We start from the raw sequence: 14,643 nt of genomic DNA, 5'->3' as shown, positions 1-14,643 counted from the left end.
TCCAAAATAACCTATTTTTCGACACTATGGGGCAAGTGTGCCACCCATATGGGGCAAGACGGCCACCGAATGAAAAATCGCATGTAATTCTACTTGTAATGGAGTTTTCTTTATTTCCTTTTAATATAACTTACAAAGCAGACGCTAATCGATAATTTAAAAAAAATAATTTAAAGTTTACCGGAATAAGGGGATGCTTTATAACAAGGCACAAAACATGCGTAACTCTCTATTACTCAATTCGAATAACTAAAAAGGTTATTTTTGTCTCCATTCAATACAATATATGTATTATCCTTATATTACCGCGAATATGTATAATATTACACTAGATCAGCACTAAATAACGGTAAATATTGATGTAGATATGTAAAACGGTACTTAATAAGCCGAAACACATGTTATTATTGACTATTTTGAGAAAAAATCATTTTGGGGGCAAAAATGTTAGTTATTCCCCTATTATACTTCAGAAACCACTACTGGTGCCTCATTTTGGTTTATTATTATGATTTTGTTAACTACCGAAAAGCTAAACATTACATATAATTTGCAATTGGATTAGATGGACAAATTGATGTGAAGATTTGCGAAAAAGCTACACGTCTTCTCAGTGAGAATCGAACTCACGACTCCCCGATCTCTAGTTGGGGCGCGTTAACCACTACGCCATGAGAGGACTCATGAACGCAGAAGTTAACCTGAATTCGATTTCAGCTCAATAATCACGTGGTCCTCTTTCGCAAAGTGCACCTCTTTCGGAAGAATTAGATGCCCATCCAAACACAACGCTTTCTATATATATCCAATGCCTAGCCCGAGAGCGCATTGTTTTTTAGGTATAGGAATAGCACACTACACTAGCCAGCAACTGCGCTGGCTGAGGTTTCTATTGTGTGGGCTTCCAATGGGTCGCGACGTTCTCAAACGACCGGTTACGGAACATGAGTCCGTTGCTCGATAAATACTTGTTTTAATTATGAATCGTGGTTTACGGCCAACCAGCCGAGTGGAAGTTTAACAACTACCGAAAAGCTAAACATTACATATAATTTGCAATTGGATTAGATGGACAAATTGATGTGAAGATTTGCGAAAAAGCTACACGTCTTCTCAGTGAGAATCGAACTCACGACTCCCCGATCTCTAGTTGGGGCGCGTTAACCACTACGCCATGAGAGGACTCATGAACGCAGAAGTTAACCTGAATTCGATTTCAGCTCAATAATCACGTGGTCCTCTTTCGCAAAGTGCACCTCTTTCGGAAGAATTAGATGCCCATCCAAACACAACGCTTTCTATATATATCCAATGCCTAGCCCGAGAGCGCATTGTTTTTTTAGATATAGGAATAGCACACTACACTAGCCAGCAACTGCGCTGGCTGAGGTTTCTATTGTGTGGGCTTCCAATGGGTCGCGACGTTCTCAAACGACCGGTTACGGAACATGAGTCCGTTGCTCGATATTGTTGAGCTGAAATCGAATTCAGGTTAACTTCTGCGTTCATGAGTCCTCTCATGGCGTAGTGGTTAACGCGCCCCAACTAGAGATCGGGGAGTCGTGAGTTCGATTCTCACTGAGAAGACGTGTAGCTTTTTCGCAAATCTTCACATCAATTTGTCCATCTAATCCAATTGCAAATTATATGTAATGTTTAGCTTTTCGGTAGTTGTTAAACTTCCACTCGGCTGGTTGGCCGTAAACCACGATTCATAATTAAAACAAGTATTTATCGAGCAACGGACTCATGTTCCGTAACCGGTCGTTTGAGAACGTCGCGACCCATTGGAAGCCCACACAATAGAAACCTCAGCCAGCGCAGTTGCTGGCTAGTGTAGTGTGCTATTCCTATACCTAAAAAACAATGCGCTCTCGGGCTAGGCATTGGATATATATAGAAAGCGTTGTGTTTGGATGGGCATCTAATTCTTCCGAAAGAGGTGCACTTTGCGAAAGAGGACCACGTGATTATTGAGCTGAAATCGAATTCAGGTTAACTTCTGCGTTCATGAGTCCTCTCATGGCGTAGTGGTTAACGCGCCCCAACTAGAGATCGGGGAGTCGTGAGTTCGATTCTCACTGAGAAGACGTGTAGCTTTTTCGCAAATCTTCACATCAATTTGTCCATCTAATCCAATTGCAAATTATATGTAATGTTTAGCTTTTCGGTAGTTGTTAAACTTCCACTCGGCTGGTTGGCCGTAAACCACGATTCATAATTAAAACAAGTATTTATCGAGCAACGGACTCATGTTCCGTAACCGGTCGTTTGAGAACGTCGCGACCCATTGGAAGCCCACACAATAGAAACCTCAGCCAGCGCAGTTGCTGGCTAGTGTAGTGTGCTATTCCTATACCTAAAAAACAATGCGCTCTCGGGCTAGGCATTGGATATATATAGAAAGCGTTGTGTTTGGATGGGCATCTAATTCTTCCGAAAGAGGTGCACTTTGCGAAAGAGGACCACGTGATTATTGAGCTGAAATCGAATTCAGGTTAACTTCTGCGTTCATGAGTCCTCTCATGGCGTAGTGGTTAACGCGCCCCAACTAGAGATCGGGGAGTCGTGAGTTCGATTCTCACTGAGAAGACGTGTAGCTTTTTCGCAAATCTTCACATCAATTTGTCCATCTAATCCAATTGCAAATTATATGTAATGTTTAGCTTTTCGGTAGTTGTTAAACTTCCACTCGGCTGGTTGGCCGTAAACCACGATTCATAATTAAAACAAGTATTTATCGAGCAACGGACTCATGTTCCGTAACCGGTCGTTTGAGAACGTCGCGACCCATTGGAAGCCCACACAATAGAAACCTCAGCCAGCGCAGTTGCTGGCTAGTGTAGTGTGCTATTCCTATACCTAAAAAACAATGCGCTCTCGGGCTAGGCATTGGATATATATAGAAAGCGTTGTGTTTGGATGGGCATCTAATTCTTCCGAAAGAGGTGCACTTTGCGAAAGAGGACCACGTGATTATTGAGCTGAAATCGAATTCAGGTTAACTTCTGCGTTCATGAGTCCTCTCATGGCGTAGTGGTTAACGCGCCCCAACTAGAGATCGGGGAGTCGTGAGTTCGATTCTCACTGAGAAGACGTGTAGCTTTTTCGCAAATCTTCACATCAATTTGTCCATCTAATCCAATTGCAAATTATATGTAATGTTTAGCTTTTCGGTAGTTGTTAAACTTCCACTCGGCTGGTTGGCCGTAAACCACGATTCATAATTAAAACAAGTATTTATCGAGCAACGGACTCATGTTCCGTAACCGGTCGTTTGAGAACGTCGCGACCCATTGGAAGCCCACACAATAGAAACCTCAGCCAGCGCAGTTGCTGGCTAGTGTAGTGTGCTATTCCTATACCTAAAAAACAATGCGCTCTCGGGCTAGGCATTGGATATATATAGAAAGCGTTGTGTTTGGATGGGCATCTAATTCTTCCGAAAGAGGTGCACTTTGCGAAAGAGGACCACGTGATTATTGAGCTGAAATCGAATTCAGGTTAACTTCTGCGTTCATGAGTCCTCTCATGGCGTAGTGGTTAACGCGCCCCAACTAGAGATCGGGGAGTCGTGAGTTCGATTCTCACTGAGAAGACGTGTAGCTTTTTCGCAAATCTTCACATCAATTTGTCCATCTAATCCAATTGCAAATTATATGTAATGTTTAGCTTTTCGGTAGTTGTTAAACTTCCACTCGGCTGGTTGGCCGTAAACCACGATTCATAATTAAAACAAGTATGATTTTGTTGTTGATATTCACATTTTTATAAATTTCACTCCGACAATTTGCGTTTACCAAATAGGTGGCACACTTGCCCCAATAAGTATAGATTTCAACCAAACTGAATATTTTTTTCGTTCAAATGCCACAATTACTTACACATTTGAATAGTTCCACAATGTACAGTACGTTAGAAAAATCTGTTAATAACTTACCTTTTACCATGCTATTTAGAAACAACGAAATCTTATGAAAATCCACTCAAATTTGGTTGTCTTTGCAAAAGTCGATGTAAATGCGTGAAAAATAGAGCAATTTTCATCATATTTTGATCATTGTATTGTGAACTATAATGAAACACATTGTTAAGCTCAAAGAGAAAATATATATTGCAGTTTTTGTAAAAAGCAGGGGTGGCACACTTGCCCCTATGGCACACTTGCCCCAAGGTCCGCTACCATGTGCTTTTGACGTTTCGCGATCGGAGTGACTTTCGATTACAAAGGAAAATGTAAAGCTCCGATAACACTCGCATGATTTGTTTACTCTTTCATTTCGGTTGCATTCACACTTTTAGTTGTCAGTCCTATCACGAAAAGTCCTCATGGATAGCCTTATTACGTGAGTAAAACACAACCACAGACACACAGACGTAACATTTAGAACAAATCGCGATCAAAATCATAGTCGAGGGAACACTGTGTTTGGCCGATGGGCCAACAGATGGCGGTAGTGTGTAAACGTCAAACACGAACAAAAACGATGCGACCGCAACCGGGTGGTGGATTAGACCCATAAAGGGTGTACGGAATCAAATTGCACCACTTTTAAATGGCTCTAACTTTTACCCGTTGGGTATTTTCTTTTGAAATTTTCGGTGTAATTTGTTCAATGTGTATTTGATTGCACTGTTTAAGTCACACTAGCAGATGTGCAATCGTTGTGAAGATGAATTCGGAAGAACAGCAGCGGCGCAAAGAAATGTTGCGCATGTACCTCGAAAATCCGGATCTATTCCTATCTCTCATCGTGCCATCAGCAGAAAACTGGGAGTGGTACATTCTATGGTGTCTCTTTTTAAAAATCAGTACCACGAACGTTTGACCATCGATCAGAACGAAAAAAAAATGGCAAAAAGGATCTCCGTATAGTGTCAAGGTGAAGATAAATCGAAGCCAAACCTCAAATTTTCAAAAGCACGGATCTGGAGAACCAAACATCCGTTTGAGCTGAAAACTTAATCGATTGCTCACTCGCTGGTGGTGACCAATCGTTTAAGCTTTCAGCTCAAACGGGTGTTCGGATCTCCAGATTTGTGCTCTTGAAAATTTGAGGTTTGGCTTCGATTCATCTTCACCTTAAGGATCACAAACGGGCAGTTCAAGCTTTCAAGAGGGATCCCAACAGTTCAGCTCGAGATGTGGCAAAGAAACTGTATCTATCCAAAACTTTCGTGCAATATGCGAAATATCGTGACGGTCTACGCTGCCTTCCAGCTAGTTGGATCGAATGACAGCTGGTGAAAATGCTCCTGACTCAGGCATCTAGACAGCAAATCGTCACGAAACGCACATATACAGTATTGGACAAAACATTCGCAACTTTTTCGGTTTTCCATACAAAATGATCAACTTTGGTAAGCTAGATCTCAGTCATGGAGCGATTTGAATAACATTTTCACAGAACATTGGCTTTAATTTTAAAATATATTTTTGAATAATTTTTCCAAAACGAGTTATAATGATTTTACTTAGTATAATGTTTGACAAAAAAATCAAATACTATTTATCTGAAAATCTAAAAGCCCTGCACAAAAGCTGGTTTCATCAAACTTGTTTATCTCATCAAAATCTACAAATACCATAAAGCTTATCCGTCAACTTGTTTAGTTATGTCAATTTAAAAAAAAAACCTCTAAAAATTCACTTGCTCTAAAAATGCACATTGCTTTTAAACTCGTGGTTGGAAAAATTACTCAAAAATATATGTTAAAACTCAAGTTATTTCTGAAGCACAGTGAAAATTTCATTCAAATCGGTTTATAAATGACTCAGATCTAAGCCTCTAAAGTTAACCATTTTGTATGGTAAATGGTGCTCGTGTGGAAAGCGGAGCAGCCCATTTGTGACAACTGGAATGGTCAATAGGCAGGTGTACCTAAAAAAGGCCTCTAAAAGCGTCCTCTTCTGAGGTCAGACGATGGTTCTACGATTTTCTGGTCGGATTAAGCCTTATACCATTACTCGAGAGGTTATTGAGTGCCAGAACTGCGGCCAATTCAAAAGTACTGGAGCAGGCACCTCGGAAGCATCCTAAGGAAGTGAAATCGGAGGAAGATATAAAGAAAAAATGGACTGCCACGCAAAAAAAAAGTTGGTCCAAGTGGAACTCATGAGTAGTGTGAAGAGAAAAGTTCGTGCATTTGGATATGGCATTGAAATTGAATAAAACAAACATGGAAAATATTCATAAAATGTTTAAATTTACTCCCCGAAAATTTGAAGATGATTCATAGAACGTTTGATATTACAAACAAAATATTTGAATCGACTGTTAAAAAGATGGTCAATGGACAATGATGAGAGTGCGACGTCTGTTTGTCTATGACACAACATTTTTAATTACTTTGTAGGCGTTACAGACAAATCATTAGAAAGATGTTACCAAACTTGCCAGATAATAGTGACAACATTTTTGTCAACATATTTTTACTGATCCGAGCCATTAGCACGGTGTAGCAAGAATCTGACAACGATTGAAATATATATATAAATATATATATTTCACACTATCAGAATAGGGTCCTAAAGTCCTGCCTCAATTTTAGTACCAAACGCACAAGTTTAGGCCATAAATTCACGTTCACTCAATTTCTAAAGTTCTTTCGTTGGTTTAAGTCCAATAAATATGTTTTCCGGTTTTTGAGATTTTGTCACTCTTCTTGGTTTAAACTAGTGATCCTTAATAAGAGAGATCCACGAAAGCTGACATTTCTGTCAAAGTGTGAGCCAATCAAGCAACGAGAGCTGTCAAAGCGGGAGCCAAACGAATATGCATTATGTTTGTTTTGGACTTTTCTTGAAGAGTAATATAAACCGCTTGAAATTATTTCAGTGAAAGTTGTTTTGCATAGAGAAAAAATATGAAATATATTCCTTTTTTGAAATTTTGTCAGTGCAATATTATTTGTTGATTTTGTGTGTTGTTTATTAGTTTAAAAAAGTAGCTCAGAGATCTATAACGAAACAAATACAATTTTTAGCATTGAGGAAGTCATGTCCTTGTTATAATATTATTCTCGACGCCGAGCAAATTCTACACTGCTGGTCTGTTGCCAAATCATTCCATTTTACTTCCGCGTATCTCTCATCTAAAAGATCACTAGTTTAACCTCTAATTTTGGGTGACTTTGTTTTCCGTGACCCTCCCGAAATGTCAGATAGGAACAATGCCAGTGTTCAAAAGTAAAACCTCCTTGGCGTTTTTGTCGGCTAAGTGAACGTCAAACATGATCAAAAGTGTCAAGGTTCAAATTTGGACCCGTTCTTTTTTTAATTTAAGTTTTAATATGTTATAGCCTTTTTTTGAGCGGGAAAATTTTCGAAAGTACATAGTAGTACAGGACCCTATTTCGTTAGTGTAAAACCAAAGCTTGCGTTTTGACAGCCTATTCTTGGATTCCAACTATTACATGCCTTATAATCGTGAGTCAACGTTACAAGTCTATCACGTTGGTGTTGTCCCCAGACAACCAGAAATCGCACGAAAGTGCACGTTACAACACGTTTATTCATACTAGTTACATCAAACCCGCACAACACCGTGGATAAACTCGTCAGATTGATGAGTTTCCTCGCATAAAACACTTCTTTTCTGAGTTCATTTGTACATTTTATTTCGTCTCGTACACTCGTACAAAGTAAGTCGGATCAATCCGTAGCAGCTGTCAAATCAACATTTGTTATCATAAGTTAAGTCGCATAAGATCACAGATTAGTTCAGTAGAATATTTATACACTCGCATATATGCACGCATATCACCTCCACTTTTGTACGTAGAAAGCCTTTTCGCGACATCTTATAAGTGAAATTTTGCACATATAAAGCCTCCAGGTGATTTGGTTATACGTACATTTTGGTTGTCTGGGTCGTATAACTAATGTATGTTTATCGTTTTTTCCCGTTCTTTACTTCCTTCAAATGGCCACATTCTTCATTCGATGGCTAGAAAACATGTGTTTTCTTTTGTTAGCTTTCAAGATAATTCATAAATGATGTCATGGTTTTCACAAGAATTGTAACGAGGTTACATGCACTCAATAAAGCATAAGGACTGTTCATTTTATAAAGTGGACACTTTGTTTATGCTATATCTTTCTCATTTATTGATAAAATCGTTATCGGTTTTCTGTGCATCGATCAACTATTATTCTACAATGCAATGAAAATATAAGATCTTATAAAATGCTTTTGGTTGAAGAGCTAAATAGTTTTTCCAAAAACTCCTAAGAAAAACTGTTCGTCAAAGTTAAGCATTATTTCTCGCAAAACAAAAATCCTCATTTTTATGAACAAATTGTATGTTTGTATCCTCTACTACTCTATACTAAAGGTAAAGCTTTAAAAAAATCAATTATATTCCACCATTCATTGACATTGAGTAACTTTAGTGAATTATCCATTTATGGTCAAATTTTCTGATACACCATCCTTTCACTCAGCATAGGAGAAGAGTGAAAAGCGTGCTCAAAACTAGTTTAGATTACAAAAGAAACTATATATGTGAGTTTGAACCGCAGGTTTAAGTATAACTTTTTTTCCTTATGTTCGTTTTACTAAAAGTCTCATACCTTGAAAATCATGTACGCATATTTATCGATCTATAGCAAATTGTAAACGTTTTTCTCCGAATATTTCAATTGGTAGAATAACATATTATGAAAATAATATGTGGAAAATAAAATCGATTTTATTACAGTAGTGTTGCCAATTTTGATGATTGTCAGTGTACTTTGAAAGGTCTTCTAAAAATAAAGCAATTATTTTTCTATACGTAGTGCTTTAAATGTAACGTGGGGACTAAATAAGTAACTCTATGAAGATGTAAGTTATTCTTCATATTAATTAGCATTTCCGTCAAGACGTACTTTAAACTTAAAAATTCTACTCATATTAGTTCCCATTAAATTAAGAATATTTTTCTCTAAAAATATCGACAAAAATAATTTTATTATATCTGTAAAATTGTTGCTCAAAAAAAGAGCTTGATTTTTTCCATCAGGCTTCTGATTAATGATGCTTCCGAAAAACAAGCTTTTTTTAACAACTACCGAAAAGCTAAACATTACATATAATTTGCAATTGGATTAGATGGACAAATTGATGTGAAGATTTGCGAAAAAGTTACACGTCTTCTCAGTGAGAATCGAACTCACGACTCCCCGATCTCTAGTTGGGGCGCGTTAACCACTACGCCATGAGAGGACTCATGAACGCAGAAGTTAACCTGAATTCGATTTCAGCTCAATAATCACGTGGTCCTCTTTCGCAAAGTGCACCTCTTTCGGAAGAATTAGATGCCCATCCAAACACAACGCTTTCTATATATATCCAATGCCTAGCCCGAGAGCGCATTGTTTTTTTAGATATAGGAATAGCACACTACACTAGCCAGCAACTGCGCTGGCTGAGGTTTCTATTGTGTGGGCTTCCAATGGGTCGCGACGTTCTCAAACGACCGGTTACGGAACATGAGTCCGTTGCTCGATAAATACTTGTTTTAATTATGAATCGTGGTTTACGGCCAACCAGCCGAGTGGAAGTTTAACAACTACCGAAAAGCTAAACATTACATATAATTTGCAATTGGATTAGATGGACAAATTGATGTGAAGATTTGCGAAAAAGTTACACGTCTTCTCAGTGAGAATCGAACTCACGACTCCCCGATCTCTAGTTGGGGCGCGTTAACCACTACGCCATGAGAGGACTCATGAACGCAGAAGTTAACCTGAATTCGATTTCAGCTCAACAATATCGAGCAACGGACTCATGTTCCGTAACCGGTCGTTTGAGAACGTCGCGACCCATTGGAAGCCCACACAATAGAAACCTCAGCCAGCGCAGTTGCTGGCTAGTGTAGTGTGCTATTCCTATATCTAAAAAAACAATGCGCTCTCGGGCTAGGCATTGGATATATATAGAAAGCGTTGTGTTTGGATGGGCATCTAATTCTTCCGAAAGAGGTGCACTTTGCGAAAGAGGACCACGTGATTATTGAGCTGAAATCGAATTCAGGTTAACTTCTGCGTTCATGAGTCCTCTCATGGCGTAGTGGTTAACGCGCCCCAACTAGAGATCGGGGAGTCGTGAGTTCGATTCTCACTGAGAAGACGTGTAACTTTTTCGCAAATCTTCACATCAATTTGTCCATCTAATCCAATTGCAAATTATATGTAATGTTTAGCTTTTCGGTAGTTGTTAAACTTCCACTCGGCTGGTTGGCCGTAAACCACGATTCATAATTAAAACAAGCTTTTTTTGAAAATAAAAAATATAGATTGTAAAACTTTCAATCCAATTTATTGTCACAACATTGTAAAACACTAGTCGAAAGATGCACAGAAACCGATTGAAATTTCATTGATATATTAAAAATATACAACATGCACATGGTGTCCACTTTATAAAATGAACAGTACTTAAGTATTCATTGGTTTAGTCAAGGCGATCCAATTTCTGATTGCTTGTTCCATTGATGTTTCACACATAGAGTCAATCCCCAACTAACAAGTTTGAAAACGAAAAGGTCTCATTCAGCTAATCAACTTTGCCCAAAATACCGTATACATTTATCATCACTGGACCTCAATGCAGACGAACAAATTATTTGCCGATCATTGTCATCTTGAGTGTATTTCGAACTAAGATGTTTCAGATCTCATTTATTTCATCAACCTTGTTGAAGACACCAATTTTGTGTTTCATCATTGGACTGAGATATAAACGAATAGAATGTTTGCTCTTTAATGCCATCTTCGAAATGTGTTCCGAACTAATAAGGCCTACACTTGTTTTAATTAATTATGATTCGTGGTTTACGGCTAACCAGTCGAGTGGAAATTTGACAACTACCAAAAAACTAAACATTACATATACTTTGCAATTGGATTAAATTGACAAAGTGATGTGATGGTTGCGAAAAAGTTACACGTCTTCCTTCTCGGTGAGAATCGAACTCACGACTCCCTGTACTCCCTGTTATACAGGGCGCGTTACCCCTACGCCACAAGAGGACTCATGGACGCAGGTTTACTGAATTCAATTTCAGCTCACTTTTCAATTGGCCGCATTTCCGGTGCGTTCGGGGGGTTGAGAAGCTTCGGCGCGAAATTGATCTCCATAGCCTTGTACCACTCAATAACCTCTTTCGAGTAATGGTATCTGGGTGTAGAGCTTCCGTGCAGTAGAAGCATTAACCTAAGAATGCTAATGTCGCTGCTGTTCGTGTTACCAACATCTAGTTTGCCACGAACTGACAGCTTAAGTACCGGGCCTCAAAGTGTCAGATTAATTTTAGAAATCAAAACAACGACATGGTTTTGAACAAATAATGAAAATCCATAATTTAAGGTAATAATAATTAAAATCAGTTTTGTGACAACAACGCCATTAGCGTTCTACTACTAATATTTCTATTTTCCGTGCACGTGTCTTACCTACTCCGCCGTTCATCGCGATTTGGCGTCTTTGGGGCTTTGTACGTATGTACAGTGGGGCTGCCATTCGTTCCAACTAGCGGGTCGGATTCGCTAGTTGGAAGGTAGTCGTGTTCCAACCAGTGAATCCCTGCTTTAGTCCGTCACGTTTTTTCGCATATTGCATGAAAGTTTTGAATAGATCGCCACATCTCGAACTGAACTGTTGGGATTCCTCTTGAAAGCTTGAACTACCCGTTTGTGAACCTTAAAACTACACGAAGATCCATTTTTGCCACTTTTTTCGTTCTGATCGATGGTCAAACGTTCGTGGTACTGATTTAAAACACGAGATACCATAGAATGTACCATTTCCAGCTTTCTGCTGATGGCACGATGAGAGATAGAGATAGATCCGGATTTTTGAGTTACATGTCTTTGCGCCGCTGCTGTTCTTCTGACTCCATCTTCACAACGGTTGCATATCAGCTAGTGAAACTTACACAGCGTAAACAAATACACATTGAATAAATTACACCCAAAATTTCAATAGAAAATACTCAGTCTTACACTTAATCTAGACGACAATGAAGGCCAACGGGATATTTTTTATGATCGTATATTTTATATATTTTTACAATGTAAAAGCAGCTGTAAACCGTAAGCCATTTCTATTTTTTTTATATATATATATATATATATATATATATATATATATATATATATATATATATATATATATATATATATATATATATATATATATATATATATATATATATATATATATATATATATATATATATATATCTCATTAATATCACTTGCAGTTGTTGAGCCTCAAATATACCTCCAGAAAATAGCAAAGCGAGTAGTGGAACTACTCGAAAGTCGATACCTTACCGGACCAGATTTGCCCATCGATAACTATACGTCATCCATAGAGTGCATAATGATATCACTGATTTCAAGAGACATCGAATAACTTTGTTCATTTCAGGATGTCATCTTACGGAATCACGCTCAGCGGAAACGTATCCTTTCATTCGGCATTTGTTGCCAAAATCGGGGCTATGGAGCTAAATATGCAGCGCTTCAAACATACTCTCCTCAATGCGGAAGCTCAAATCGAAGCCACCATGCAGTGGAAGAATGTTGCCACGGCAATGGATTTTGATGCAGATCTTGAAGGGTTTCAAGGTTCCGGCACTTTACTGGTAACATACGGCCATTTCGATCTTCCGTTGACTACAAAGAGAGTTTTTGCAACTGGTGAAGTTTCTGGAAGTTTAGCATTCATGTCAATTAGCAGTCAGAACGATATAGTTGTCGTTGGTCACCCTAACAACGCCCACGTTCAAATGATAGCCCGAGCGGTAAGTTTTATTAAGCCAATGGTTTTTCAAAATTTTAGTAAAAAATGTTCATTTTAGATAACCACCAACTTTGATTTTCGAAACGATATGATAGAACCGTTTAGGCGATGGAATTTCATCAACATATTAAATGTAGCTTTAGAAGAAATTCCTTTTCCAGAAATATGTTATAATTGTTAAACTACAAGCATTTGACTAAGAATAAAATATGAACAGCAAAATTCGTGAAATAAGTCCTTAACCGCAAAATTCAATCATGGCTTATCATGATAACTCTGCAAATAAATTTATACTCGTAGAATTTGTCTAATGCCAAATACGCTTTTTAGACCTAGGTTGGAACTGGCAGAACCTCCCACATAGAAATTTACTGTACCTAGAACGGTTCAAACAGTATTATAACCATTGTTCTTGTTGTCACCAATCTATCGTTTGTTCCATATATGGTGTATTTGAAACGGTAGAATTAAAGGAAAATGATACGTATTGCGGTTACAATAATGAGTGTTGTCCAATATCCATTTATTTTTCTAAATGGTCGCATTGTGTGGAGATATTACCGAAACTCAATAGAACCATAAGTATTGATGCCCCTCCTCGATAGCTGTCTGAGTGAAAAAGCAACAGACATGCTACAAAAATCGCTTCATTTTTCTTCTATTTTCGGCTGTATATTTGTTCAAATAATATCAAAATTCACCAATTAAACTTAAAGTTTGAGCGCATACAAGAAAGGAAAGTATTTTGAATTTTTCTGCATCGGCAGATGGCACAAATGACTAATCAAAGTGTTTTCTTCACAAACCCTTTCAGAACATTCATGCCGCTGTGTGAATCCATAATTGAATACAGCCCACACCATACTGTTAGAAATTGTTAAATGATAATTTTAATAACAGATGCAGTGTTAATAATTTGGTAAGATAAAGAAATTGTAAATTGATGATAATGAGCGCTGATAATTTCTTTTGATTTTGTTGCTTTATGGATTTTTTTCTGGAGCCAGGAAAGCTCACTTCTAGCAAGCAAGTTCAGAATCAGCGTTTATTTTATAGATAGAATAAGAAACTGTTCAAACTGTTCAGAATTACGGTTTATTGTATAGACAGAGTTAGAAACTGTTCAATTCATCAACAAAGGCAACAACTATCAACTAACTCAAAAATAAGTAGTTGCTGATGTACCTCAAAATTAAGTTAAAATTATTTAAAATATAGAACCAAATTGTATCCAAATTGGTAGTGATAGTAAAGTACACTCATAAATAAATAAAGTCATTGATGCATATTCGACATGCATAATGCAGGTTTGACTGGGTTCATGCATAAAATATCTAAAAAATAGATAGACACAGTGAACTTAATACTGTTTTGTTCAGAAATTTCTATTTTCTTATCTAAACTACTGTAATAGAATTGTAAAATATGCTTAAAATTACTTAATTTTATGCATTTTTCGACTGTAGTCGTTATTTAAAAATATAAAATAAAAAAAATAACAATATAATTTCTATCGTGGTAACTATTTTGAGACAAACATGGATTAATTTATATTTGCATCATAATTGAACAAAAACATAAAATTACGATAACAATGAATTTGTAGACGTCAGTTCAGCAACAATTTCGCCACGATTTTCCGGCATGATATAACGGTTGTGAATCTCTCAATACAGTTTTCCACATAGCTCGTCTCGGGGACTCCTCCATCGATCTGGTGGCACGGGTGGCACCAGAGTGGATTTAGTTAAAAGTGGCGTCAATGTCAAAATTGGAACAGCGGTGAGCTGTCATTTCCATACAAATTCGCGTTCCAATCGAGCAGGAGACCTGTCAAAACTGTAAC

General features: G+C 37.7%; 1 protein-coding gene across 1 annotated transcript; it reads left to right on the top strand.

The window, feature by feature from the left end:
• The first annotated feature begins 11,992 nt into the window (after window positions 1–11,992).
• On the top strand, window positions 11,993–13,031 carry LOC5564346. The gene is made up of 4 exons (XM_021850036.1): window positions 11,993–12,082; window positions 12,253–12,367; window positions 12,423–12,798; window positions 12,856–13,031. Exons 1-4 carry the CDS (start codon window positions 12,010–12,012, stop codon window positions 12,976–12,978), a joined length of 687 nt encoding a protein of 228 aa, XP_021705728.1. The 5' UTR covers window positions 11,993–12,009; the 3' UTR covers window positions 12,979–13,031.
• Window positions 13,032–14,643: the final 1,612 nt, after the last annotated feature.

This window comes from Aedes aegypti, chromosome 3 (assembly GCF_002204515.2).
Source record: "Aedes aegypti strain LVP_AGWG chromosome 3, AaegL5.0 Primary Assembly, whole genome shotgun sequence".
NCBI lineage: Eukaryota > Metazoa > Arthropoda > Insecta > Diptera > Culicidae > Aedes > Aedes aegypti.
The sequence above is the reverse complement of the archived record's forward strand: the minus strand, read 5'-3'. Positions and strand labels throughout refer to the sequence as shown.